This window comes from Notolepis coatsorum (genome assembly GCF_963971535.1).
Source record: "Notolepis coatsorum genome assembly, chromosome: 17".
Lineage (NCBI taxonomy): Eukaryota > Metazoa > Chordata > Actinopteri > Aulopiformes > Paralepididae > Notolepis > Notolepis coatsorum.
In genome coordinates, this window is record NC_140181.1 from 66,140,348 (window position 1) to 66,164,567 (window position 24,220).

Genomic DNA, 24,220 nt, shown 5'->3' on the forward strand with positions numbered 1-24,220 from the left:
GTTCCAATAAACTCATAATTGGCAGCATATAATGTGGCCAACACAGTACCACAGTCAATAAGCCTTAATGGAATTAGGTAGCTTAGCAAAGTGTGTCGTGTTACATGAATTTGTTTACTTTCAGTGAGTATGTGAAGAAGTAGAACTACATTTAGCAGCTGGTCCAAATGCAGGGGGAAATAAAAGTCTCCACAAATTGAACAGGAAACGTTTTGTTTTTTGTTAGCTATGTTATATGCATATGTTATATTTATGGATACATATTCAGCATATAGGCTACACAAATAGTTTTGATAAATATCATAACATTAAGTGTAAGAGAGAGATTAAGAGTTGGAACATAATGTGAAACTCGAATAAAAGGTGAAAGACCAGCATTAGAAGCTATGAATTGAAAATGGGGGACCCTGATGTAAACAAGACAAACGTCTTTGTGGTCTGCATCCCCTTAACTATTGTTTGTATTGAGCCGTACTGTATTGTACCCATTCTGCAATCTGTTAAATAAAGTTTTCATTCATTCAATGAGAAGGACCAGAGCAAGGTCATTTTATGATCTCAAGACTGCAATTCTGGTGAAATGCTGCCACCTCCTGGAATGGTGTCAATATTTAGACTTAGATTTTTTTTGTATTATTAGAATTTGGATGGAATTTCCAAAACCATGAGTTGTATCCGTTGTATCTTCCCTCTTAAAAAAACATTGATCTTCTTTTTTTTCCAGATCTCCATAAGATATGTCAATTTTCTTCGCCTGATTCAAAAGCCCAATCAATAATGTCTAAAAATCTGTTATACATCAACCAAGCAACTGTAACAGAAACTTTAAATATCTGAGTAAATCTTAGTGACACAATCTATTATGTAAAGCGACCTTGGGTCCTCTGAAAGGCGCTATATAAAACGAAGTATTATTATTATTATTATTATTATTATTATTATTATTATTATTATTATTATTATTATTATTATTATTATTATTATTATTATTATTATTATCATCACTATAATTCTAAAAACAAAACTTAGATGATTGACATACATCAATGAAGTTTTCCACCCACTTTTTCGTCCAATCAGGAAGAAGGGGCGGGCGTTCACTATATTCTCGACAAAATGGCGAATGTTGTTGTTTTGTCGCAGGGTCAGTGAATAAAATTATTCGTATTTACTGCTCTTTTCTGCAAGAATTTGCAGAAATAACACAAATAAACCCTTTAGTGTGTGACTAGTGTCTGCGGTACGTGGACTGAAATGAAAGGAAAAGAACGTTCGCCGGTTAAAAAGCGCTCGCGGGCCTTGGACGATATCCGAGAGAGGGGAGGATGCCACCCAACCAGCAAGAAAATGGGGGCTATCTCAGTTCCCAGTGGTAGCAATAATGGAAATACCTCGGCTAAAAGTGACGGCGGTTCCACGAGAAGGAGTTTGCTTGGCGAAAAGAGAGACAGAGATTTCGACGGACATGGTCGAACTGGGAATAACCATAGCTACCAGACTGCTGCCGCCGCCGCGAGCTCACTCGGCAAGAACCACAATCTGAACCTGACACTAGATCTAGCCGCACCGAGGACCAACTCGCGGGGAGACCAGCGGGCTCCGCCGCCAAACAACGAAAGTGAGTACAAAACTCTCAAAATCAGCGAACTCGGCACTCAGTTGAGTGACGAAGATATAGAAGATGGACTTTTTCACGAATTCAAAAAATTTGGAGACGTGAGTGTCAAAATTAGCCGTAGCAACGACGAACGAATTGCATTCGTCAATTTCAGAAAGCCGGAGGATGCCAGGGCTGCCAAACATGCCAGAGGAAGGTTAGTGCTGTATGACCGTCCATTGAAAATTGAAGCTGTGTATATAAACAGGAGGAGAAGTCGTTCTCCCGTCGAGAGAGACCCGTATGGAGCTGCTCAAGGCCACAGACATTTGCACACCCAGAGACCCCTCTCACCAACTGGGCTTGGATATAGAGACTACAGGCTCCAGCAGCTGGCCCTGGGGCGACTTCCTCCTCCTCCACCACCCCCTTTGCCAAGAGACCTTGAGCGTGAAAGGGAGTTTGCCCTTTTTGAGGCCAGAGCACGCCCGGCTTTCATTGCAGAGCGAGCAGCCTTCCGCGAGGAGGACTTTATATCTCCAGAAGATGACCAAAGAGCTAATAGGACATTGTTTTTAGGCAACCTGGATATAAACGTTACAGAGACTGACCTGAGGAGAGCCTTTGACAGGTTTGGAGTTATAACAGAGGTGGACATCAAAAGACCCACGCGAGGACAAACTAGCACATATGGATTTCTTAAATTTGAGAACCTTGACATGGCTCACCGTGCCAAGCTGAGTATGTCTGGCAAAATAGTAGGCCACAACCCCATAAAGATAGGCTATGGCAAAGCCACTCCTACCACACGCCTGTGGGTGGGAGGACTAGGACCCTGGGTCCCCTTAGCTGCCCTGGCCAGAGAGTTTGACCGCTTTGGCACGATAAGGACCATTGACTACAGAAAGGGGGACACCTGGGCTTACATCCAGTATGAGAGCCTGGACGCTGCACAGGCAGCATGTACACACATGCGTGGCTTTCCCCTGGGAGGTCCAGAGAGGAGGCTCAGGGTGGACTTCGCTGACACTGAGCATCGCTACCAGCAACAGTTCCTGCAGCCCCTCCCACTGCCACCGTTTGACATGGTGGCGGAGTCATTTGTCCACCGTGCAACACCTGAACCTCTGAGGGTTAGGGAAAGGACTCCACCGCCCCTTCACTTCCGAGAGAGGGAGCTCTTCCCGGGGGCCGAGTGGCCCAACCCCGCTATTCGTGACCGGGTACGCGCCACTGCCTTTGAGCCTCTAGAGCATTTGGAACGGGAGCGGCGGGCACGGGAGCCCTGGTCTCTGGAGCGAGAGCTGCAGGGCCGAGATCCCGCCGCACGTAAGCGGCGTATCATGGACGACGGGCGCCATCTAGACTGTTCCCCCGACAGCACAGAAAGGACGGTTCGACGTCGCCGCCCCTCACCAGATGGCAGCCCCGGGGGGAGCTTCAGTGACTCAGAGCGACCTCCGCGGATCGACAGACCCTCCCCGGCGCGAGAACGTCACAGCAGCCTGGAGCGAACCGGGGGGGACCGAAGACTCAAAGGCCTGCCTCTCTCCGAAAGGGGACCCCCGGGCAGCGTAGTGTCCGCAGCAGGAGAGCGTAAGCGCAAGGCGGGTGACAGCAGCAAAGGCCCGGCCAAGAAGGAGCGCTCTGAAAGCAACTCTTCTAAAGGAGGCCAGTCATCAAAGCAGGACGGTGGCAAGCTTGGCCTGGCCTGGCACGGCATGCTACTCCTGAAGAACAGCAACTTCCCGGCCAACATGCACCTGCTGGAGGGAGACCACTGCGTGGCCAGCGACCTGCTCGTCGACGGCATGACAGGGAAGCAGGTGAGCGAGCTGAAGATCACCCAGCGTCTCCGCCTCGACCAGCCCAAGCTCGACGAGGTGTCCCGGCGCATCAAGGTGGCGGGCGTCGGTGGCTACGCCATCCTCCTGGCGGTTCCCGGGAGCACGGAGGAGGTGTCGTCATCTGACCCGGCAGCTTCCACCCAGCGGCCCCTTCGCAACCTGGTGTCCTACCTAAAGCAAAAGCAGGCGGCTGGAGTCATCAGCCTGCCTGTGGGGGGAAGCAGAGATAAAGACAACACGGGGGTTCTTCACGCTTTCCCACCCTGTGATTTCTCCCAGCAGTTCCTTGATACCTCTGCTAAAGCTCTGGCTAAAACTGAGGAGGACTATCTGGTGATGATTGTAGTTCGTGGAGCATCCTAAAGAAATTGGTCAGAACATGCAAATATCAAACCATGTTAAAAAAAAAAAAAAAAATCTGCTCTATGTCAGTAACTATTGCATGCTGTGTGTTCTGCATTATGGGGTACAGTAGTATGGTTCTTTGGGTGTATGTGTGTTGCCATGTAGTCCACAGAAGGAACAACATCGCCCCCCTCACTTAAGTTACAGAATGTGTCTTTTTTTAAGCCTATTTTTTTTAAGGGTGTATTAATTGCTCCCCAAGTCATTCATAAACCTGCAGTAATAATTTTTTTTAGTATAATGTAATGCAGTGAGTCATAATGAGAAATATTTAGGAATAAAGTTTAAGTGAAACATTGAAATGAATTAGAAGGCACCCATTTTGTTTTCATTTTCCCAAAAAAAAAGAAAAACATCTACCATTGCTCATATTTGCATGGTGGCCATTTTGCCCTTCCACCCAGGGGGAAAGGAACCCAACCTGAGCACGACATAAGATCAAAACGGCTGCTGTGTGAATATGGTAAATTCGTTTGTCATTGCAAATCTACTGCAAAAACTCCACAGTAGTGAAACCAGTTTGTTCTTGTAAGGAACAGTATTTTATGCTCAATACAACCAGCAGTCATTTAGAAATATATTTTCTGGAGGAAAATAAGTCTCCTGGTAAACACTTTGAATTGACAGAGCAATAATATGTCTCTATAATTGTGACAATTAGCCTAGATGGATTCTAGTAGCTATGTGAAATTTGGGATTTTAGTGTAATGATTGATTTTTTTTACTGCAATTATAAAGCTAGGCTACTCTCTTTGGACAAAGTAATATGAATATACCAGAATAATTACTGATTTTATTTGAAGGGTTATAACTTATTCAACTCAAACATCAATTACCCATGTTGTGTATGCTGTTTGACAAATTGTTGACTGATAATCAGCACTACATTTTGGGCTCAAGTGGACCTTTTTTCATATGCTACGGAGTATTGGAACATTTGCAAGATATTACTTTAACCCAGTGTATGTCCACTGGAATAGCAACAGTTGTCAAGCCTACTTGATGCTGAATACCGATAGGTAGGAGGTAATTGCCCATAGGAACAGCCCATAACACAATAATACTTAAAGCATAGTAAAAAGAAATACTAACTTCTCTTTCCCCCCCAGTTGTCATATTTTTTACTGTATATTTTATTTAGTGTATCCCCACCCTTGTGATGGCTGTGAATTGTGATCTTTAAACATTGCAATAGTAGTGGATAAAAGGCATAGACTAAGCTTTTTGTGTTGATATTTGCCACTCTGTTTCATTTCACCTTTGGAACCAATCAGCATACCAAGAGTAGCCTTCAATTGACTATATTCACACGGTGGCCATTTTGCTCTCATGTCATGCTCTGGATGGAGGTGGAAAGAAATCTCATCCTGGGCATAATATGACATAAGAGCAAAATGGCCGCCGTGTGAATGTGCTCAATAGCTGCATATTAATGAAACATTCGTACTAGGTAATACATTTTTGCTCTATGCTTGATAATAAGGTCAACATTATTCAAAAATGAAAAGTTTTACCTTTTTTAATGATGTTTTAAAAAGACAAATTATCTAATGGTCTAATTTTGAGCAGCAACATTTTCCTGTTGCCTCCTGGCCGCCACCATAATTATGCTGAAGGCCTACTTGGAAGTATCTTGTTGGTGCAATTGTATATTTTGTCATGAAAGAGTAACCCACAGTGAATTGTATTTTGAAAATGAGTTTGGATGAATATGTATAGAGGAAGAAAAACAAGTGGAAAACTGTGGCCGTATGTGTGAAGAACATCGTAACCCGCCTCGACTTTCGACTCCAGAGGAAACTAAAGTACAGGGCTGAAACCTCTGCAGAGAAGGAAACTTAGTATTTGTGAGTCTTCAGGCAGCTGTTAAGTTGTGTAACCTATCTGCGCCTGTGATGACTTCTGTTTTTAAGTGGAAAAGTTGAGCAATGTACCCCTTGGTTTCATGGGAAAGGAAAAGCCCACATGCCGTACAGCTCTTTGCGAAGATGTTCAGATACCCTCTCGAGTGCATTCATGCACTTCTGTGACCGAATATCAATAAATTGTTTCATTTTGAGGGAAAACTTGTTTCTGCGGTGGAAGTGAATTGAAGAGCCGAGCTGCCGTACTTTAAAAAATGTGTTTCGAAGGAGTTGTTGTCACTTGCATTGTTGTTTTCTGAACACAAGAAGGGAGACGTCTGGTTTGCAATTTGTTAGAAACCGATAAGGAAAAAACCCCTGCTTTGGAGTGAGGATCGCTGTTTGCTTGCGGCCCTTTTTTAGGAGCCTCCTGAGTTGCTCACCACAAATTACTTCCCTCATGAACCCCGGTTCTCTCTCCGCCGGCACCGTGTGATCTCTGGGGCAGGATCGAGGAGCCTCCATCACCCCACCCCCCCTTGTTCACCGCCGGTGTCAAGGCTTTGCCGTGTGAAACGGGTGGAAGGGCCACACGTCTGTGCGGTTTGGGAGCCGGGGTCTGGAGCGAGCAGCAGCAGCACGTGTCCGTATCCTGTTGGCTTGTCGCCACAGGCCCCGCCCGTCGTGGCTGTTTTAAATTGTTTTTATGAGTATTATTCCTGGTTCTCAATAGGAGCTGAGGGAATCCCATCGCTGGCTGTCACACACACACTCCTCTTGGGAGCATGCCGGTGACGTCACACAGAAGTTGCTATAGCATCCGCAACTTCCAAGCTGAAACCAGTCTGAACCTTTGGGCTGATTTCAACGTTTTGCCAGTTCAGAGGAAATTGATCTTTTGTCTGTATTAGTGCTTTGCTCGTCCCCCCTTTATGATTTGATTTTACTTAATTTTTTGACTCAGGGAAGAGGATCGGCCTGAATCACAGCTAGGAATATTGTTTGCCCAGTCATTGTTTTCCACTTCGGTGTGTTGTCGTCTCAACCTTTTCCGTGTGGATCAGGGAAGAAGTGCCTTTGCTCAGCCACGGCTGGCTGCACGACGACACAGAATTCCAGCATCGTCGGCCTCCTCCAACCTGGGATGAAATCCAAGGCAAAAAGCTGAACCTTTGTGACATTGTTTGGAAGGAACCCACGTTAGTGACAGTTAACGTAAAAGAAACCTGTTTGTTTTGAGCCCCCTTTGACAAGTTAAGCCCAATATTAATGGAAACAAGTTTACTACCATCCATCTACCATAGTCCTGTTAGTGTGAAAATAAAATTACATGTCCTGTGCTGACAAGGACGCCTCGGTCACTGGAGAAACATTGCCCCCTTGAGGACCGGGGAGTGACTGCACTCCCTTCACACAGTCGACCACCTGACACAACACATTCATGCACCATCTGAAAGCCAGTCTGGAGCTGATAGCAGTATGCTAGTGCTGTCGGATGAACCTGTGGGTGAGTAAGGAGCATGAAAGTGCTGCTGGCCAGGTCTGTGTCCTTGGTCCAGGCAGCAAAGGTAAGTATACAGTGTCAACATCACATGTTTTGTCACGGTCAATATAAGATGCCACTCCCCCTGTCGTATGGCTGTCTCATCACTCAAGGCTATTTCAATTCATGGCATTCAGTATGATTCCAATCTCTCATTTTAACATGCCCATTGACAGCCTATGTTAAGTTGCTTTAGAGCATCACCAGTTCAATAATTGAACACAAAAGTGGTAATCTATTTGATTAGCCATTTTAAATAGACTAAACATTTATTTGGTACTTATTCTGATACATTGTTCTTAAGACTAAACAAGGTTGATTACTGCCTACTGCAACATTGCTGTAAAAAATGTATTACAGGTTCAAGTGCCTTCCAGTCGTTTAAGGCATATGACCACTAGTCTGTTCTGCTGAAGAGGAACACATTACACTCCATGCACTTTAACAGTCCTTGAAATCAATCAAATTCATTCAAAGCTATCTTGTTGATTTCCCAGAAAGTATGAGATGTATTTGCAAAGTTACTATACTTATTTGATTGTCAGAGCCTCAGTAGGAGCAATTGTGTTAAAAGGGAATATCACTTAAACAGCCCTGTGCCAAATTGTACTTGTAATAATTAACTGTTATGGTTTCTTTTAGCTAACTTAGGTGCCACATGGACGTTTCCAAATAGGATGATACAATGAGAATCACAGGAAAGTAGCCCATAGTTTGTTTTATGTTTCTGTGATTGGCAACCTATTTAACATTGTCTGAAATGCCTCAATGCAGTAAACCCCACCCATCTGGTTCTCTTAGATGATTAACCCTTTCACTACCACACTACCAAAGGGTTAACCCTTTCACAACCACACTACAGAAGGTTAACCCTTTCACTACCACACTACAGACGGTTAACCGTCTAGTGTGTTAGTGAAAGGTTAACCTGTAGTAGTGAAAGGGTTAAAACAAAGATTAGGAATGATTGGGAAAACACTATTTAACCCAGCTCTTAAGTTGCTCACTCAGTTTTAGAATGAATAGTCTATTCCCGTGGCCTAGGACTCTAGTGCATCCATGACGAGCTCTCTCCCTCGAGGCTAGAAACCATAGAGGCGAGGCCATCATCTGTGATGTCATATGTACAAACGGCCTGGAGCCTTCTGACAATGAATAGGTAACTGACCTTGAGGGCTCATGTTTGTCTCGACTTGTACAGGGAGCTTGACTTTGTATTATGATAGTGCCATCAATTCTAACCCAGAACATAATCCTGGTCCCAGTCACATTTTTCATCTTACAATTCATCATGGAGCAGAACCAGTACATCGCTGTGACATCATAGATTAGGGCGTGGGACAAATGATCCTCTCCTGTTTCTGGTTATGGGAGACTGAACTGATCTAGGGCATCAGAAGTACATATCTCAAAGTTGATACTCCTGGTGAGATACTGTAATGTTGCTCTATGCAGTAATATCAGATGATCTATATTTGGCCTTTAGTTGTATTCTATCTATAAAGACACTTCCCATTTATGGCAAACAGCATCTTATTGAGAATATAAAATAAGTAGGCATTGTAGAAATTGTTCGCAGAAATGTGATTCTGGAGTGTAATTTGAAATGACCCCTCTCCCCAAGATAACTAAGAAATCTATAATATGAACAAGAGTAGAGGAAGCAGCAGTGACTTGTCTTTTGGCACTTCTCTTTACAACAGGTGATATTATTACAGATTACCCTCTGTTCTGGCCTGATGTAAACTCCACAATATGGAATTACTCATTAGATAAATTCAGTGCAAGAATTATCGTAGGTCTAGTCCTGACCTATATAAGCACACCACATGGTGGCAGTAAGCATTGAAACACTGGTTTTTATTTAGCATTCATATATCAAATATTTAAGAATCTATTTCTGGCAGCATGTGCCTCATCATTACCTTGACCTTTGATCCTGCTCTCAAGCAGTATGGTCTGGGTGCTTCTCTGTAGACTATATGCTGCTCTCAAGCAGTATGGTCTGGGTGCTTCTCTGTAGACTATATGCTGCTCTCAAGCAGTATGGTCTGGGTGCTTCTCTGTAGTGTAGAGTCTGTAGACTATATGCTGCTCTCAAGCAGTACGGTCTGGGTGCTTCTCTGCTCTCAGTCGCTATGGTGTGGGTGCTTGTCTGTATGGCTATATAAGCAGTATGGTCTGGGTGTTTGTAGGCTATATAAGCAGTATGGTGTCGGTGCTTGTCTGTAGACTATAGACACTGCTCTTGTTTTAGCATCCAATGTCACACATGCACAGTGTAGGGCTAAGCTGAAGCAGTGAGCTATGCAACAAAATATTATCTCTCTGTCTCCAATCATCAATCAATCAAAAACACGTTTCTACCATCAGACCATATAACCTTTTGAGCCTCCCTTTGTTCCCTGGAGATGAACATTTGTACTGATGGCCTTTACTCATTTCTACAACTTTATAATAGAACAAGCAATTTTGACATGACACATTATTTATTGGCACATTGTGTTAGGGGATGCCCATTACATCTTGACACACATTGTATGTCTTCTTGTATCTGGCAGCTCATTCAGAAATTATTACTATACTATTAACACGATAATCCCATGAGGTACAATCGTGTGGGTAAAGAATTAAAGGGGAATGAAAAAGATCATTCTAAATGAATTTATATTTTCAAGTCAAATAATCATGTCATATTTGATTAAACCGTTTTACAAATAGATTTGGAAGTTGCCTAATTTTAAGATAGCTGCCATGTTTTTCAAAAACGATCGTACAGTGGAGAAGTAAAAATTAAAATAGAAAAAAATAGGCAGTGTAAACAATAATAACAATATAATTTACTCTGGGCATGCGCATAAGGGCAAGTAGGCAGTGTAAAAAGGTGCAAGATGAGGGTATGTATGCCCTCTTTAATTATATTTGCCCTACAATAAATATAGTTACAATATATATACCGGTATATATAATCTAAAATCGAATCTAAAAATGCTAAATAAAATGCTAAATATATGCTCTGATGAAGTAGTATACACATAAGGTGTAACTCATGGCACAACTCACATGGGTTCAAACATTTTTGTTGTCTCTTTCCATTGACTACCATACATATTCTTTCTGAAATAGGGTCCCTTAGTGGCTGGGGAGGGACTTCACCTCTCTCTTACAGTATATGACGGATAACTTGAATTTTGATTTAAATGCATGATTTAATTCATTTCTAGTGTTTCCATTCTCCTTTAAAATGACATTGTGACTTATGGTCACTGGCTATGTTCAGACTGCAGACGAAAGCGGTCCAAATCACATTATGACCAAACAATTTCTTTGCTCATTATGTGACTCAGATCTGATTTTCTTTTCCAAATCTGTGAACAGTGTGAACAGCATAAATCACATCAAATCTGATCTTTTAAATTCTGATTTGGGCCACTTTCATATGTGGTCCTAAATCAGATACAGGTCAGATATTTTGCAATATGACCGCAGTCTGAACAGTCATGTGACTTTCATGATGCAACTTTTACGTCCATCTTCTTTATTGTTAATTTGCGCATGCGGGTCAGTTCACACTGGAATCAGATATTGGCCACATTAAAAAAAAAAGAATAAGAATGTGAACAGCCAAACAAAGAAAATCAGATTTGAGAAATAATTTAGAATTGAGCACTAAGGCTTGCAGTATGAACGCAGCCTTGGTGATGCCTCTCAGTGATGTAAAACAATAATCATTTGATTTATCTTTTAATCACACAGCCATTCATGTCCGGATAATATGTTCCACAATATGTTGTCTCAGATTTCACATGCAGGCTACATTTCATTATACGGTAGTCTACTGCCTAAAGAAACAATTCCATCTATGTCTACAGCGGATTAATACATGTTTGTATGGTTCCTCTACAGAAATGAATTGAGAAGCAGCCGGTGTTTCCTGGCTGCCCACCATATCAAGTACCACCAACTGTAAGTGACCTACAACCTGTATATTGGTTTGATGTTTTTGATTGTATTTGACCATAGTCAAGTGTTTCTTTATTAATCCCTTTATTGATTATATCCCATTATTAAGTATAAATGCAAGTGTCATAGCAGCATGGGGGGGGGGGGGGTGTACAGGTAGGTTAGGTACATAGTGATAACAGTAGAAGTAGTGAACAGTAGTGGGTGGTAGGATTAGTAATAGTGATGATGGTCCAAACCGTAGTTACACACTGCACCAGAGTCCGCGGAGTGTTTATTATTATGAGTCAGATAGTTGTAACAGTTCTCAGGTTCACCAGCAATTGGCAGCCGTCCGTGTCCACGGTTCTGTTTACTGTTTACAAACATTACCAATGTAAACAAATCTTTTACACAACCAGGAAACATTACAAACTAATATTTAGTCCTTGTATTAATAAAGGAACATGCCAACATTATGGGAAATGCACTTAATGTCTTTTCTAGGGTCAGACAAGAAGATACGGACCATTAGCCTAGCTACAAACTAACGTGCAAAACAAATCAGCATTGTTTTCTGGTGAAGTTTAAAGGATCGTCCCATTACCGAAAACCAATCCCACCTATTATCGTGTTGCTTTCTGGCCAACAGCTAGGCTAGTGGTCCATATCGGCTTCCATTAACTTGTGCTAAAATAAGATAGATTTCAGCCGGATAGCTTTCTACTGAACACACAGAGAGGAAATTGGTATCTATCTTCTTGTCTGACTCTGAAGAAGACTGTACACACATTTCCCATAATGTTGGCACGTTCCTTTAAGTTACCTGTCAATCAGTTTGGGAGTGATGACAGGTTTTGAATTTTGCTAGTGGTGCTCCCCTTTTGTTTATAGTAGATTGTGCCTAAAGATATTTAGTTTCAAGATGATTTTAAGTTCAGACAATGTGTTTATTGAATTCATATTTGAATTTCAGAGATGTAACCGGATGGATCAAATGTATATCATATCTATATGTCTTAAGAGATATTTGATAAATCTGTTGGTTGTGTTAATAAAAATGGGTTAATTGAGAATCCAACTTGTGTATGTTTTTTTAATGTTGGTATCAGTCAGTGTATTGAGTGTTCTGTGTTGTATGAATCACAACTATCCAGGCTTAACAAGTCACATGTTGCTTTATTGCAGCTGATTGTACAGTCTGTTACAAGGCTTACAAAATAACTACAGTACATGAGCTGTGTGACCAAGATGAATATGATTGGTTAAGCATATCTAAATCTGAGACCCAAGAAAAAAACAGTGGTTCAACAACAAATGCATTTGCTGCATTTTTGACATAAAATCAAGTGTCAAATACGCAAGTAACGTGATAAGATCTAGTTGTAGTACCTTTTATAAGCACTGTATCTGGTGCTTGAGAACCTTTATAAGCATCATATCAGTGGTGCTGGAGAGACACTGGCCAAGTGATGTAGAACTGCTTCAAGATATTAAACATACATCACTGTAGTTGACGGTAAAGAGTAAAATAAACCAAAAAGAAAATCTACTTTTAAAGCATCAAACATGATTTATATTATAAAACATGATCGCAGAATGTAGACTTTTGGTGAATGCAACTTACGAGCCAAAAGAGTCTTTTATGCGTGACAGTAGACAGAAGAGTTGGAGCAATACAAAGAGCTTTGCTGAGTATTGTGAGAATGAGTTGAGGGGGAATAATTTGGTACTAATTGAAATGGCATTCTTTGAGTAGAAGCTTTTTAGTGCCACAAGAGGGCAGAGTAACAAAACAAATGTTCATCACTGGATTTTCTTTTCTCAAGTAAGACTCAGTGAAATGCAGTTAAGAATGGGTTGTCAGTGGCTTCAATCACACCGTAGTTGAACACTATGTAGAGTCTAGGTATTCAGTTCAAGTTCTACGGTACTGGTAGGTTACTAATGTGTCTTTGGCTCATAGTACAGGAACATTAGTAAAGATAGTACATTTCCTTATAAGGCAAACAGTGGTGATAAACAAGGAACCCACTGAAAACAATAAACACTTCTATTACAAAACAAAAAAGAGAACTCCCAACAACCAAAGACTCTCATAGATATATAACACAATAAGACGTTGCATTGCCATTCACTGGCTGGCCAGCAGGCACTGTAGTAATAGCAGGCACTGTACTAGAACAACAGTATAATCCTGCCAGCACAATGGAGTACTGTGTAATGGGTAGTAGTAGTACCAGATAAAGGCGTTTATTTGCATGTACAGGCGAAGTTGAAAAAAAAAAATCTACGAAACATACTTGGTCAGAGGTTTACCTAGTGAAACCACAATCAACCACTGTGAACAAAGTCCACCCTGTTTATTTCACTCCAGTTGATTTGTTGCTCTCCTGTCTTCATCAGAACCAGTGCCACTCACATATAACTACTATTCAATCAAAAATATTCAGGCATCATAGTATGTCATTTCAAACTCAACTGAACTTAAGTAATTTCCTTAAATTTCAGGTTAGCAGAATTGTCTCACCCCCCCCCCCCCATAATGTGTTCATTATGCAGAAAGGAAGTATCATTATGACCATCAATGCCGGAGTGGGAAGGATAGTGAGCGTGAGCGTCGTTAATGCAACAAGCATTAATTAATTGCTTGCTGTGTTAATGTGGATTCACAGCAAGCACGGGTGACATCTTATTTTAATCAAATGTGCCTTACAATTTTGCATATGTCCTCCCCATGGATTGTAGATACTGCAAGAATCAGAGATATGTGAACATGGTCTTTAAAGGAACACACCAACATTTGGGTAAATTAGCTTATCGTCTTCTCCAGAGAGAGAGACCAGTTTCCTCTCTGTGCATTCAGTAGAAAGCTACAGTATCTGGCTGCACGTTAGCCTAGCTCAGCACAATGAATGGAAGCGGACAGTGCCGGTTAGCCTTCGGGAGAGGTGTTAGTTGGACAATGCCTAGGCTAACCGGCACTGTCCGCTTCCATTCATTGTGCTAAGCTAGGCTAATGTGCAGCCAGATAGCTTTCTACTGAACACACAGACAGGAAACTGGTATCTATCTTGTCTCTCTCTGGAGAAGACGGTAAGCAAATTTCCCCAAATTTTGTCGTGTTCCTTTAAAACGTGCATTAGAATTACACCCTGTGCATTCGAAGTTAGCGGGCTACATTAAACTGATTGCTCACAATCCGGCAGCAAATAGTCAGGGGGAAAATATCATGTGCCATGACCTTAAACTGGCACCAAGTGCGTGTGTGTATGAGTACAGGTATAAATATAGAGGTACACAATGAAATCTGTTGACACATAACCTACTTATGGATGTGCTCTTTCAAGAATGAGAATATATTCATTATAAATATATTCATTATAGAAAAAATTTGTGTAAGAAGGCTGTTGTTTGACACTCCTTGCAGCTGGAGACATAATTCACCCAGCTAACCAAGATGGGTTTAGCTTCCATATCAGGCAACATTATTGAGAACACCGGGATCAAAATATATGGCATGAAGTGTAATTTTGGCTTATATTCAAAATATATAAAACAGGATTATCCATTTGCCAGTCCCCATTATATCCTCGGACATCATATCACTGTGGTCATCATCATTGTATTCTGTCAAGTCTTGTGCTCCTTCTGCGAAAGATTCAATCGTCATTTAGCGTCATTTGACCCCCAAGGCCGGGGGCGCACTCAGGTCTGTGGTCAGTGCCTGCGGAGGATATGAGCACACTGGTTCAGGATACTGAATCCTCCACACAGCACCACTGTGCAGGGTATTAGGGGGTGAAGCAGCCGTTTGTCTTCCAGCCGCTCTCGGCCCTCTTTTCCTGGGCCCGTTTCTTCCTGGCGTGCCAGCGCTGAGCCAGGGGCTCCAGGAAGAGGGAGACGGAGGAGAGGAGGTAGCAGACTCCTGCCAGGTAGAAAGAACAGTCGTACGTCTGGGTGTAGTCGTACAGGAAGCCTGCAAGAAACCGACCACACAAGATTTAGGAATGAACCACACGTCAACGTCACAAGCATTTATTCTCTGTTATTTGTATTATACAAAATGAACAGTCTTGCATCTTGATTTCTTAATTTTTTCTTTGATATTTCACTTTGTTGAGCTGTTGAGTGACATTATGCTGTAACAAAATGAGACTCATGTATGGATATAAACTGGATCTGCTGCTGTTGCGAGAGCTCAGGCAGTTGGTCAGCCTGGAGGAAGGGTTGGTCAACAGAGAACGTAACATGGCCCTGCAGCCGGTTCTCGGGGAGGGGTCACAGTTTGCATAACGTCTGTTCTTTCCTTCAAGACCAGCAGGAATGGTAAACAGGGGCCGTATGCTATTTCCGTTGTACCTCGAAGGGGGATATTAGTCACCCATAATCTGCCAGGGAGATTGCTTTACACAGTGGGTGAAGGACCACGTCAATGAGTTCAAGGGACCCCCCTCCTAGAAGATTCTCAGAAATAGAAATGGGTTAATGATGTGTGTTGACAGCAGGTCTCATGTTGTCTTCCATGTAGACGGCGTCAACTTGACAACATCAATTATCGGCTACTGATATTAGCAACAGGAAATAAACCTGGGTCCAAGCTGTTCCCTAGCAATGCAGTTCCAATGAAGCCGTCAATAGATATAGATGGAAATATTTTGGTTAAAAGACAAGTGAATATATTAACACAATCCCGCCCAAGCACGGAGATCTCCGTGTTTCAAGTCCACCCGTTGTGGACAGAGGCACGGATAAATCCGTGGCAAGTTGTTATTGCTTTTATTCCATTTTAACACTTTAAGTGCCGAAAACGTGTTTAGGAGTCTTTCCTAGCCATGCTAAAGTTGCCGAGGACGCCCTAACTCGTCTTTAATATCAATATTTCAAAAATCTGTGATCGGAATCATATTTTCCCTCCGCAGCCTTCACACACAGTTCTGAGCTCCTCTCAATCCTCTAGCGGTTCAAGAGCGCCATCTGGTGGCCGATCGGCAGAAGCGCCAAACAGGAAGTCATGTGGATGAAGTGCTGATCACCCATATTACTTCCGGGCACTCGCTATATGTCCCGGGACTCGAGCGCGACACAATACATAGCGATCCGTTGCCAATAACTCGATAAACAACATGATTTGGACGTATATACTATTATACAACCTGGAAATGGACCGGGTATTTTGACATCCCATAATGGAAAACTGTCTACCCCACGCTGATCGCCCAACGGCCCGAGGGGACTGGGGTGAGTTTTAGCGTGTAATATTTCCGTGTTCGATACTAACTGATCTGATGAACATATGACCCACATTAGATGAATGGTATAACGCTGCCCACGGAATTATAAACGCCCCCTCGCCCATCCGGTCAACATCAGATGATGCGTAGTAACTTCCAGAAGTACGTCCAGTTGGAATTTTTTATATCACGCTGATTGCTATCAAACTGTATTTCATCATAAATATAATGCATTTGGGGCTATAAATCACGTTCTGGAGAAAGCTGCAGAAAGAGATGAAAACATACTTATACTTTAGACCATATTTTAGTATGAATATGTGAATGAAAAAGTTTAACGTTGCTACACCATGAACAATACATATAGGACCTTGAATGGGCCCTAATAATGGCAATCTAGCAATAGAATTTAAAAAGTTATAGCCCTGCAAAGAAGGGGAACTTCTCCATGTTAAATAGAGCTGGCAACGGATGGTATATCATGAATTTAGCCTTAGGCAATCAAAGTGTTAATAACCTATTCAAGGTTGCCGAGCGGCACTGCAGATTTACCCTACTCTTTGAATTCGCCAACATGCAATACCGGCCAGATCCTCTTAGGGTCAATATCGCGATAATAGAGTGTTCCCTGTGGCAGAAGTTGTCTTTCTTTTTTTGGATCTCTAATGTAGTTTTCTACTCATCTGAAGCGATAGCTATTGTCTGTTGCACGGGATACGTTTTGAATTGCGGATTTCACTATGCAATAAGGGGATTTATCATCAGCCAATGGACATATCGATCTACCAGATGGCGATCGATAACGGGGAAATGCTCGGGGGGATCCAACCGGCTCATGGTAAGATCTTTTTCACGTCAATTACAGCCCGATCGGGCATTGTTTTGATAGCCATCCAGGCGATCGGCCTATGTGGCTAGTTAGACGAACACGGTTATTGGTAATCAATAATAATAAACGAAGTCCCCCCCCCCCCCCCCCCTTTCATGCATACATGCTTTGGGATCGTGCCGATCATATGCAGTTTGAGTTATTTCTGTAGCATCTGTAAAACAGAAATGCCATTGGATATAACGTTAGCAGCTATTAGCCCTATATCTAGCCTTCCAGAAAATATACTAGTCCCAAATCCGGTATAACGCTTATATTCACGGCGCTATAAAAAGAGAACCTATTGATGAATTTCTTTTTCTTTAAGCCATTTTGAAGGGACGGTTTATGGACTCAATTGACAATGAGAATGGACAGATAGCAATACTATAAAGTATAGATTTAGCTGTACAAACAGCCCCACGTTTGTTTACATTCCCCGGTCCTCTTGACATTAACACTTTGATTGCCTAAGGCTAAATTCATGATATACCATCCCTTGCCAGCTCTATTTGTCTATGGAAAAGTTCCCCTTCTTTGCAGGGCTATAACTTTTTAAATTCTATTGCTAAATTGCCATTATTAGGGCCCATTCAAGGTCCTATATGTATTGTTCATTGTGTAGCAACGTTAAACTTTTTCATTCACATATTCATAGTAAAATATGGTCTAAAGTATAAGTATGTTTTCATCTCTTTCTGCAGCTTTCTCCAGAACGTGATTTATAGCCCCAAATGCATGATGATGAAATACAGTTTGGTAGGAATCTGTGCGAGATCAAAAATTTCAATTGGACGTACTTCAAGAAGTTTCTACGTATCATCTGGTGATGACCGGATGGGCGGGGGATCGTTTATAATTCCGTGGGCAGCGTTATATCATTCATCTAGTGTGGGTGATATGATCATCAGAGCAGTTTATATCGAACACGTTCAAAAATAACGCTGAATCTTACCGTATCTTCCTCGCGCCGTTGGACGATGAGCGTGGAACTGAAATATTCCTATTATGGGATGTAGAAATACGCGATCTATTTCCAGGTTGTATAATAGTATATACGTCCAAATCATGTTGTTTATCGAGTTATTGGCAACAGATCGCTATGTATTGTGTCGAGATCGAGTCCCGGGACCTATAGAGCAGGGGTGTCAAACTCATTTTCACAGAGGGCCACATCAGCATTATGGTTGCCCTCAAAGGGCCAAAGACCGTATAAATGTTAATGTAATGTAAAATAAATGTAGCTACTCATTTACATATTGTTAAACATGTTGTTTCTGTATTTATTACTTATTCAAGTTATACATATTGCATATTATGCATTTGCATAGATGTAAAAATATATGTTAGCTTATGTTATTTTAACAAATAATTTTAGTTTATCAGAACCCCATATTACTCCATCAATCAATGATCAAACCATTCAAGTAAATAACAAAGAAGAATATCATCAAATACAAGCTATGACATTAAGTTTGTTCAAAACCTTTTTGTCACAGTCAAGAGGGGCAGAACTAACACCTGTGAGCTGCAAAGAACACGTGGGACAGATGTAGCAGATGTTACAAAAACAAATGGCTGCACACAACCTTGCAGAGGCCATACATCCAACTAATGGAAGATAGTTTAATTAACTTTAATTAACAGATTGCAGAATGGGTACAGTACAGTACAGCTCAATACACACAATTGTTAAGGGGATGCAGACCAGAGAAAGACTTTCGACTTGTTTACATCAGGGTCCCCCATTTTCAATTCGTAATGAAATTGCTATTGTGTCTGCATGAACACACAACTGTAACTGTACTCAAAAATAACAAAATAAGGGTTGTCTCAGTTCACAACTATATTGGTCAAGTTTTGGGTGGGACTTGTTTGCGTCCCTACAGCTTCTTATTCAATTGAGCGAGATGCTCGGTTATGTCACACAGCCAGCTTGCATCTGACAGTTCAGACAATATTTCTTCAACCCTTTGTTACCTATTCCGCCTGGATCTTTTTTGTATTTTGGGCTGTAAAATTGTCAAAGAATGTCTGAGGAGTAAGTGCTTTTGGCTTTTTTCCTTTGTTACTTCATCAATACCTCAGATGTTCAACACACATGTATGTGTAAGAATGTGTAATAACTAAGGCTGTCAAAGCTTTATTAACGCATTAACCCACAATTATTTTAACACCGCTATTTTTTAACCCAAGATTAATGTAAAAAAAAATTAATTTTTTTTTAACTAGAGCTCTTGGGGGGCCACATCAAATGACGTGGCGGGCCGCATTTGGCCTGCGGGCCGTGAGTTTGACACCTATGCTATAGAGAGTGCCCGGAAGTAATATGGACGATCAGCACTTCATCCACATCACTTCCTGTTTGGCGCTTCTGCCGATCGGCCACCAGATGGCGCTCTTGAACCGCTAGAGGTTTGAGAGGAGGCCAGCACTGTGTCTCAGGGCTGCGGAGGAAAAATATGATTTCGATCACAGATTTTTGAAATATTGATATTAAAGACGAGTTACGGCGTCCTCGGCAACTTGAGCATGGCGGGGAAGGACGCCTAAACACGTTTTCGGCACTTAAAGTGTTAATTAGACTCATCCCAATGGCCCCGAATGTGTTAAAGCCCCGATCAGTGTTGTTGTTTTTTGGACCAAATATATTCAAATACATTCTTGAAGAGTTTGTAAAATACTCTTAAAACGGAATATAGATCAAACATTGCCAACTTAATCAAACATTTTACAGCCACAAAATACAATGAATACAACAAAAACTCACATTTACCTGTTGTCTAGTGTTAGTGCTTGTATCACAATCATTATACAATGGCATGTGAATTTCTTGATTCTGATTGGCTGAACAGTGAAATTGCCGGTTGTTATTTAGTATAACACACTCCACATGACCCCAGATCCCTCCCACAACCGAATTACTTAATTTTTTCTGTCTGAATCAATCCACCATAGATAGAAAAATGGAAGTATGAATGCTTTTGAACGAATCCTCCAAAAAAGATAGTCAACTCGAATATGTTAGTTCGTTACATACACATGGATTATTTAATGAATTTGTCATGACTCATTGTGAAACAAAAGAAAAATCGCGGAGATTTAAAAAATTAAATAATGGTATCTTGTTTAAGAAGCACAGTGAAGTTACCGGTTGCTATTTGATTGATTGATTGAACATTTTATTACCAGATTGCAGAATGGGTACAATACAGTACAGCTCAATACACACAATTGTTAATAAGGGGATGCAGACCAGAGAAAGACTTTCGTCTTGTTTACATCAGGGTCCCCCATTTTCAATGCATCATAACATATATGACATACATGACATACAGATAGACAGTACTGCTACATCTTGTTTAAGAAGCACAGTGAAGTTACCGGTTGTTATTTGATTGATTGATTGAACATTTTATTAACAGATTGCAGAATGGGTACAATACAGTACAGCTCAATACACACAATTGTTAATAAGGGGATGCAGACCAGAGAAAGACTTTCGTCTTGTTTACATCAGGGCCCCCATTTTCAATGCATCATAACATATATGACATACAGATAGACAGTACTGCTACATCTTGTTTAAGAAGCACAGTGAAGTTACCGGTTGTTATTTGATTGATTGATTGATTGAACATTTTATTAACAGATTGCAGAATGGGTACAATACAGTACAGCTCAATACACACAATTGTTAACACTTTCCGTGCCACTCACGAGATTTCTCTGTTTTTTTTATAGGTGGTTGCTAGCCACTCACGAGATTTCTCTGATTTTTTTTTTTTTTTTTAGCGATCTGAAAAATTATTGCATCACCCGAGCCTACCCGAGTATAGCCGAGGGGCGCCGGCGATCACTGTGGAAAAAAGCGCCCCCCTGTCGTCTCCCAGATGACATAAGTGATTTTGGAATGGACTCAATGAAAATGAATGGGGAAAAAAATCCGGTACTCCACATTTTCCAGTTCACTGATCCAGCCGGGGTTACCACAGTTCATTCTGGAACCTCAGATCCCCGCTGATCATGGAGATCTACAGTATCGCGTTGGATCCATACACGTATCGATTTTTTCGAATGGTGATCAGGAATTGGAATATACCAGTTGGATACCATCTGATGTCAGGTAAGGACTCTATGTTATCAGTGTTAGGATAATCAGAGTAAGTTTGATGAAGTTATAAGCTGTTTTGTGAAATGTCTTCTTTCGGTTTCACTGTAAAAGTCTGTGAGAAAATCAACGGAGCGATTATCCGTGCGCGGCCGTAATGTGCTTGCGTGCACGTATAATATTGATCATCTAGCGTTTATTTGACAACGATTCATAAAAAGGCAGACGAATATCAACGTTGTGGAATATTCCACTAAAAGACGATTTTCATAGAATGCTCCAGAATGAGCTGTTTTTTATATCAAAACGGGGGCTTTTCTAACTGCTCTGAAACGGAAACGACGCGATAAAAAAACAATCTGCCTTGACAGCACTGACTGGAAAATAGTCTTTGATAATGCGATAGGCAGATTAGACACATAGCCATAATTTAAAACATAGATTAGGCGATATTAACGTTAACATTGGCGCCGATGGTGGCATTCAGCCGGTAAAACGGAAAACCAGGCGTGGCGCTCAAAGTGTTAAGGGGATGCAGACCAGAGAAAGACTTTTGTCTTGTTTACATCAGGGTCCCCCATTTTCAAGAGGGGGGGGGGGTATTTCATATAACACACTCCACGTGACTCCAGAACCTCAATGTAAATAAACCATAATCACCCTACAAAAACAGTACTGTATTTGTAAATCTGGTATGTCATAAATGTATAGATGTAGCAGTACTGTCTATCTGGGTTTAACATGGTTTGTGGAGCTCCCTCTGGTGTCTACTAGTGGATCTACTATTGGATCTACTTTCTCTGTGGATGGTTTTGTGAATAAATCTCCATTATGCTTCAATTACTGTGTGTTTATTCTATAGCAATAAGGTTGGGTGAATTCGGCCATTGTATAAAAGACATTACACCACTTGTAGTCGTGTGTTATATGAATTAGATCATGTTTAGGGGGGTCTAACGACCCTCCGCTGCGTGTCGGGCCTAACACACTCCTGCGTGTGATCTAATGCTTAATTGTCAACTACAGAATAAAAACGTTGTTTCCATTCTTATTTAAAACTTCTGGTGGTGGGGGTTACCCATTAGTTTACATTTGGAACACTGTTTGGGCCTTTAACACTTTGATTACCACTGGTGAACATGGTAAAACCCCGTTAAATGCCAGCACCCAGGGGCGCCCAAGTGGCGAACCATGTAACGCGCTGCGTCGCGGCACGGCCGACCCGGGTTCGATTCCCGATTTGCCGAATGTCTTCCCCCCGCTCTGTCTCCCGTTCTTCCTCTCTCTCTCTCTCTACTGGACTGCCCAGTAGTAAAAAGCGATAAACGCTAAAAAATAAATCTTAAAAAAAATAAAAATGCCAGCACCCACTTCAATGATAGCGTTGTGAACGCATAATCTCTGTCTTAAATTATGGCTATGTGTCTAATCTGCCCATCGTTTATCAATGACTTGTTTGCAGTCAACATTGTCGAAACGGATTGTTTTTTAATCGGTTAATTTCCGTTTTATAGCATTTTGAAAAGCCCTCAATTTTTCAGGAAAATATATAGATTCCGTGATAAACGGCATTTACTGTAATATTCTGGCATACACAAAAACGTTGTAATTTTTTGGCCTATTTATGAATCGTTTTCAAATAAACGCTAGATTATCGATAGTATATGTGTACTTATGCACGCTATAGAAGCGGGCTGAAATATCGATTCTCTCATTTCCTGATCAGCGGCACACAGACACACACACACACACACACACACACACACACACACATATGGGACACGTTGATATATCTGTGAAAAAAACTCTGATTATCCCAAGACTGGTAAAATAGATTCCTTACCTCAGATCAGATGTTATCCAAAAAGATTATTCCAATTCCTGATCGCCATTCCAAATATCGACCACGTTTATTGATTCAGCATTGGGTGCTGGAAATACATAATCCACGCATTTCTGAGGGCCGGCGATCACTTCAGTTGGCTTGACGGAAAAGTAAAATGAGGAAACTGGCCCCCCCCCCTTCATCAGTCTAAACTAATGGAGTGCAGTTACACAGGGAGAGATGATAGGGGGCGGTATCTTCCCAATTGAGCTCAGAGAGACTCTGCAACACTAGCGTGAGGCTCGATTGATGAAATATGAATTCAAATCGCCCATAAAAAGAAATTAGACAAACAAACGCTATATGTCATTGGCGGCACTCAACTGGCGGCATGAACTAACGACTTGGCATCCAAAGGAAGGGAACACTGAACCACGCCTATATTAAATTAATTAACATAATCGCCTGGATTATGCATCAATTTAACCAGAGAACCATTGTAGCCAGTACCGGTATGTGTTTATGCATTTTCCAGTCTGCCTTGAGCTACAGATAGCACATCCCCAATACCTAGCTAACTGGCTAATAGGCTAGGCTCCAACTACAACGGAGTTTCTAAGTTCTGTACATATCCATAACAAAGCAACCATCGCCCCTGGGTGGTCAAGCATGCTGCAACAGAGAGCCACCAATATCTAACAGTTAAAAATAACTACTCAAAGTTTGTGATGTAATTTAGACATAGATGCTATGAAAATCTAGAAATGTCTACGCAGTGTTTCTATTTCCAATCTGGAGAGCTGACACCTGTTTGCCTCTACTAAATTAGTATATGATAGATTGTCTTGTGCTGTCTAACATCCTGGGGCTTTTTAAATTACCCTTGTAAAGTGGTATCAAACATGTTCTCTGTAAAAAAAAAAAAAAAAGCTTTGCTAAGTCAAATCCGTCATGGTTTAAACGTCCTCCATGAATATCTTGTTATTCTAAGGCTTTTGGCTTGC

At 41.5% G+C, this 24,220-nt stretch overlaps 2 protein-coding genes across 2 annotated transcripts in view; one reads left to right on the forward strand and one right to left on the reverse strand.

Annotated features, from left to right (window-relative positions):
* The first annotated feature begins 1,125 nt into the window (after positions 1–1,125).
* On the forward strand, positions 1,126–5,903 carry rbm15 (RNA binding motif protein 15). The gene has a single exon (XM_084333738.1). It carries the CDS (start codon positions 1,255–1,257, stop codon positions 3,805–3,807), a length of 2,553 nt encoding a protein of 850 aa, XP_084189864.1. The 5' UTR covers positions 1,126–1,254; the 3' UTR covers positions 3,808–5,903.
* Positions 5,904–14,972: 9,069 nt separating this feature from the next.
* The window catches only part of slc16a4 (solute carrier family 16 member 4), a gene marked incomplete at both ends in the record, with an annotated part of 117,119 nt that continues 107,871 nt past the window's right edge, over positions 14,973–24,220 (reverse strand). Inside the window, one exon of the mRNA XM_084333228.1 lies at positions 14,973–15,157. Within this exon, the coding sequence (XP_084189354.1) occupies positions 14,973–15,157 (185 nt within the window). The remainder of the gene's footprint in view (positions 15,158–24,220) is intronic.

Coding starts and splice junctions, on each gene's coding strand:
- rbm15 (XM_084333738.1), top strand. CDS start 1,255: ATGAAAGGAAAAGAACGTTCGCCGGTTAAAAAGCGCTCGCGGGCCTTG.